Source organism: Solanum tuberosum, unplaced genomic scaffold (assembly GCF_000226075.1).
Source record: "Solanum tuberosum cultivar DM 1-3 516 R44 unplaced genomic scaffold, SolTub_3.0 scf00130, whole genome shotgun sequence".
Lineage (NCBI taxonomy): Eukaryota > Viridiplantae > Streptophyta > Magnoliopsida > Solanales > Solanaceae > Solanum > Solanum tuberosum.
Window position 1 is genome coordinate 1,038,286 of NW_006239060.1, and position 5,838 is coordinate 1,044,123.

The 5,838-nt window shown below is 34.8% G+C and overlaps 1 protein-coding gene across 1 annotated transcript; it reads right to left on the bottom strand.

Annotated features, from left to right (window-relative positions):
* Positions 1–1,503: 1,503 nt before the first annotated feature.
* LOC102597228 (rho-N domain-containing protein 1, chloroplastic) lies at positions 1,504–5,323 on the bottom strand. Its single transcript, XM_006351607.2, has 2 exons — positions 5,176–5,323; positions 1,504–2,823 (listed from the first exon to the last, which is right to left on the bottom strand). The coding sequence occupies exons 1-2, from the start codon at positions 5,234–5,236 to the stop codon at positions 1,739–1,741; spliced, it is 1,146 nt and encodes a 381-aa protein (XP_006351669.1). The 5' UTR covers positions 5,237–5,323; the 3' UTR covers positions 1,504–1,738.
* Positions 5,324–5,838: the final 515 nt, after the last annotated feature.

Below are 5,838 nucleotides of genomic sequence, written 5' to 3' on the forward strand. Positions count from 1 at the left end.
TTACTTCACTTTGATTTTGTTACTCTTGAGTCCATGACTTTAAAATTTTTTAAATTATGGGTATGTTTTAAAAAAAAAATACTTAATTTGTTAGATATGATCTAAATAAGTCTATTGAAAAATTATTTATTCATAAAATGCATTAGTTGTTGAGAATTTTTATACCAAACATCCATTAAAAAAGTTTTAACAATGATAATGGTGAAAAATGTATAGTTGTATAGATAAATAAGAAGAAAGAAATAGAAAGAAAAAAGAAAATCAGAAAAAAATGGAAATTAAAAAAAATAGGCAACTCACTCTCTCAAAGAGACTGAAATACACTCTTTATGCCAACTCAGCACTTAAGGAGTTATTTATTCTATTTTAAAGTATTTCAAGAGAATAATAGGACTCCCGTGAAAGATAAATGTGTAGTTGGAAATCCGGTAATAGGCTAGGGTCATTTGGCCATTTTCTCTTTTCAAATAAATAGAGATCAAACAAGTTGACGATTTGACGTAGTATAGAGACATACTCCACAATAATAAAGTAATATAATTAAGCATTGAAAAGTTGTGATATCTAAAGAATTTGAAAATGAAATATATATATATATATATATATATATAATAATTGCTGCAAAGGAATTTTTTAAAAATGAAATTTAATTACTGCAATATATTCTTGTATATAAATATATGTACGAAAGGTTTAAAAGATTCCACGCATAGGTTCATGGGCAGAGTGTCCCCTTGTATGGTCTGAATCTGGCTCTTACACGACATATATAAAGCAAATCGTACGTGAACCAATCCAATGTAGATTCACATTTATTTTTCATGAAAGTTGTTTGCTCTACAAAAAATGATGTCAAATGTCCCACGTTGTCGAGGAAATAGGTTGTTGTCTACTTCTATGGTTATAATTAAGCAACTTTTCATCAACTCGAGATTCAGATTTTGAGGTTAAGTTAAGAGGCACAACTTTCATTCTTTTTGATACGATGTTAGACTAGTCCTCAATTTTAATTCTTTATTTACTCAATGTCAGATCTCAATGTTATGTTATTCACGTTTTAAATATTAGTTCTTGATGTGCGGAAGGGTGTGAAGTGTTCTCAATTGATTTTTATGAAATAAAATGGTATCGGCTTACATGTGTTGTACATTTGGGTAGAAACACACTCAATCAATCAAGATTTAACAAGTGGAGAGAAGTATATAGTGCCTATATTGTATTTATAAGACTTTTCTACTCCCTCCGTTCACTTTTACTTATCCTATTTGGACGAATAAGTAATGCTAAGGGTATGTAATTGTTTGAGTTTTCCCTTGATGACAACTTTATATTTAATATGAAAGTGTGTGTAATCAAAGAAAATTCGTACTATATACTGGAGATATATCACTGCACTCATACCTGCACTACTGCATGCGCGATGATGTCTCTCTACTTTGAACAGTCAAAAGAGTCCAAGATACGCTACTTAACAGTTATCAGAGATTCAGAATCACCAATAAGTATGATGAACATAAGAAATAATGTGATACACAAAAAGGATTTTAAAAAGTTAGTCAAATATGTATATCAGGGGAAGAGATCGCTACGTAGATGAAGTAAACAAAATTGTCCAATTTGACCACAGAAACCGCCATCCGGAGAAAAGTACTATGTAAGTTGAACATTATGCAAAACACAAACGAAAGAATGTGCAACAAAATTCTACATCATGTCTTCATTTTACTTGCAAACCATATCAGACTTGATCAGCACTAAGCAACTCAATGAGCTCTAGCTTTTTCACTTTCGAGTATCCCCTCAAACCACGGGACTTTGCAATTGCTCGCAGTTCTGTTAGCTTCATTTCAGCTAATTCATCATGTCCAACTTGATTGTGTTCTTCATCATCACTAGCATCAACACTTTCATACATTTTGGCAGTATCATCATCAGCCATCTCATCAAACACATGCTTATCTGAGAAAATAGGCTCAGTGTCAGAATCAACCTTACTTCTGGGAATTTGCCCAAGTTCAGCATCCAGATGTATGTCTTCTTCCATCTTATCTGGAGCAGAAGAGGCAGCAGGGTAATCAGTACCTCCCTCATGATAAATAGGCTGAAATTTGATTCGCGGAACTGGAGATCTACGCTGGAAGTTTGACTTAGGTCGGTTAACAAATGGGGTGCCACTTTCTTGTGCCACATGGTTCACATTGCTATTTAGTTCAGTGAGATTGCTAGCTCTCTTTTCAGAGAATACATTGCTCTTATCTGGCTGGTCAAGGACAAAGTTGCTACTTCTACTGCTACTGGTTTTCTTCCCTTTCTGAACTGAGTGTTTCCTTAAAAGCTTGAGAAGGGAATCAACAGTTTCACTCTCTTTACCCTTTCCTTGCAACTCTTCAGACTTTTTCTCCTCCTTGATTGCAGCTTTTTCCCGAAGCTGAGCCTGGACCTTTCTAAATAGTTCAACAATCTCCTTTTCCCTTGGACCTGGAGTGGCTGTAGCTTGGAACCTCGAAGTGTTTGATGTAGTAAGCAGTGGTCCATTTCTTGAAGATAGCATTTCAGATTCTTCTATATTGTCATAACCATCTCTGTCTTCATTTTGCCTGTTCCGCTCCCTAGAGAACCCATGCTTGTTTTGCCTCGAAAAATCTGGATTTCTTTTATGATTGCTGAAGCTACTAGCATTACACATATAAGATGTGCTTTTGTAAGGAGATTTCAAGTTTAAAATCTTGACCTTGGAAAATTGCTGATATTCACCATGAGAAGTGACTGTCCTCCCTGACAGTCCTGAGCAGGGAAGACATCTGCCTTCTGGGGAACTAAACCCTGAAATAGTATAATAGCATATATGTAAGTGTTTAAATTCGATTTTACAGATACAAAAAAAAATTAACTTATGCATAAGAGAATGTTTCTAAATAGTCGTCTCTTTGTCAACGGAATGATCAACATGTAGGTCACGACTGATGCATTTACATTGCAGCTGAAGCTTAAAACTATGTTGAGCTCCATGTGGAAGGGTGACTAAAGAATAGGATCACAACTGTATAGGGATAAGATGCATAATCTCAGAAAAGTTACTTAATTTACATCTTCCAAGTAAGCATTTCCATTTACCAATTAAAGAGCACTCTTTGGGACAACTATACAATGTTGTATCAGATTCCCTCCTCTGCCTAACATTTTATGTATGACATGTCCCAAAGCTATCTAGAAATAAGAAGTTAAAAAAGTCATTAATTCTGCTTCTATAAGAAGCATTTGCATTTTAAAAATGATATTTTTTTTTTGAGAAGGCAAGCATTTGCATTTTAAAAATGATATTAACTGATAACCCTCAGGGGTTGGCCTGCTGGCAATTGACTTGAGCCTTGGGGTTTGCTCCCTTTCAAGGTCTCAAGTTCGAAACCCACTGGGTGCAAACAATTTCTGAGGGCCATCGGACTGGGTAAAAACCTGAATTAACCGTGGTGCACTTGCGGGAAACTCCTTGCCGAGGGCCTGTGCACCCCCCGGGGATTAGTCGGGGCTCAAAGAGACTCGGACACCCGGAGCAAAATAAAAAAAAATGATATTAACTGATAACCCTCAGGGGTTGGCCTGCTGGCAATTGACTTGAGCCTTGGGGTTTGCTCCCTTTCAAGGTCTCAAGTTCGAAACCCACTGGGTGCAAACAATTTCTGAGGGCCATCGGACTGGGTAAAACCTGAATTAACCGTGGTGCACTTGCGGGAAACTCCTTGCCGAGGGCCTGTGCACCCCCCGGGGATTAGTCGGGGCTCAAAGAGACTCGGACACCCGGTGCAAAATCAAAAAAAATGATATTAACTGATAACACTACAAGAATTAGTAGTATTAAAAATAACAGAAATGACTATTGCGATGAAAATAACCTTGACGTCATCATGTCAATCGATACCAACGATGCACATATCATACACTAAAAAGAGAGGGGCAAAGACATCTAGAAACAGAATAAAGACAACGAAAAATGGGGCTTAAAGAAATATATTGTGAACAAGACAAGATTTGTGCCACTGCTAGCACCTCACAGAAAGAAAAAGAGGCTGGAAGAGTTCTTGGCATGACCAGGGAATCTATGAGATTTTCTTAATTTATGCTTACGTGTGACCAAGCTGATGTGTGAACTACTGACTTAAAGTAAAATTGGAAAGATCTGGAACCTAAAAAGAATCGGAATAAAATATAAGTTCCACTAAATAGGAACTTGCAGAGTTTGAAAAAAAAAAAAAAATTACTCCAAGAAGAGCCAATAAGTTGTCATACACACCAATAATCCTGCATATTTGCCACCTCAAAACCCCACACCACCCAGAAAAATCTTCACATTAAACTATTCCAAGAACAATGCAAATGAAACCACCTGCTCAAACTGTTCTAAAAAAGCTCCACCACTTTACCCGAATCAAATGCAGCCAAAAATAAACCATCTTGACATTGAAACACGCAAGGAATTCTAGCTTATGTATTTATTTATCAATGGCATCAATAATAAACATCATTAAATTCTTCTTTGTTAAATGACAAACTACTAAGCATCATAATGAAAGCATCCAACTAGAGCCAAAATGGATGTAGAGAATTCAAATAGCCGACCTCAACTAGTTCTGTATGAAATAAAAGACTAGTTACCACCATTACCCTTGTGATTATTTCCAAACTATTCTCTTAAAAAATGTAAAGTAGTTCAAAACCTCATTACATAAAAGGTAAACATAGAAAAAGGTTTCAACAACTCCCTTAAACTTTGAAGGGATTCACTTATTTTAGACTATGATAAAAGTCCAAAAAATTCACTTAATATGAACTAGAGGGATTAGTTTGCAGTAGTTATTAAGCTTGCTCTTATTAAATAGTGTTCTGACATAGCTAGGCCGTTAATAAGACGCAAACTAATTAAAGTAACCTCTTTTTTAACACAAACATTTCATCAAACACCTTGTAGACACCCAATAGGACATCAAAAAATAAGAAATAGAAAGGGAAAAGACAAATGAAAGCATTCTTGTATTCGCCCAATCAAAAGAAAAGAGTACATTAATGACATCTCTCTTTGAGAAATTAGCTCAAACAGTTAGTGTGCATGCTTGTACCCAACCCAACATAGAGCTCTTACATATTGAACATAAACAAAACCCAAAAAAATAAATAAATTACCTGGAAGGTTCTTGAGAGTGAAATCAATGGCGCTTGACATTTTTGGAATTTGAGAAAACATAAGAAATAGTGTTGCAGTCTCAATCAAACTTTCGCATTCTCGATTTTCGCCTTTCTACTAAGAAAAATAGTCTTGCACACTGATAAGGGGGAGTTTTATATATTCACCATTTTCGTAGGGTCGGAAAAGCAAAGTGTGAAATTTCAAAATCTAGTCAATTGCGGCCCGTTTTGGTTTTGAAATCTATCACTTTACCCCCTCATAGTTTTGATTTCTTACAATGTTACTTTACTCATATTGGTTTGGATTTTGGATTAGATCAAATCAGACCGTTTTAATTAACTTATTATTTATTACTCCCTCTATTTTAAATTAATTGAATTGTTGATGTGTTTCAAATACTTTAAGAAAAGAAGATTAAGACATAAATTAGGCATAACTTTTCATTTTTATCCTTATTAATTATTATCATATTTATGATTAAAATAACTAAACATTAATTAATAACTAATACTAATACTAACTAATGAAGGGTAAAATTGGAAGAAAACTCTAAAAGTAGTCTTGAAACTTGTACAATTAAGTTAATTTGAAAAAATGAAAAATGTCTCAACAATTTAATTAATTTGAAATGGAGGGAGTAGATTTCTTTTAGAAAAAGA

Bases quoted from the DNA above. Each gene is read 5' to 3' on its own strand.
- LOC102597228 (XM_006351607.2), bottom strand. From the start codon at position 5,236: ATGTTTTCTCAAATTCCAAAAATGTCAAGCGCCATTGATTTCACTCTC. The intron at 2,824-5,175 runs GTAATTTATTTA...ATACTATTTCAG, and splicing joins CACTCTCAAGAACCTTCCAG to GGTTTAGTTCCCCAGAAGGC.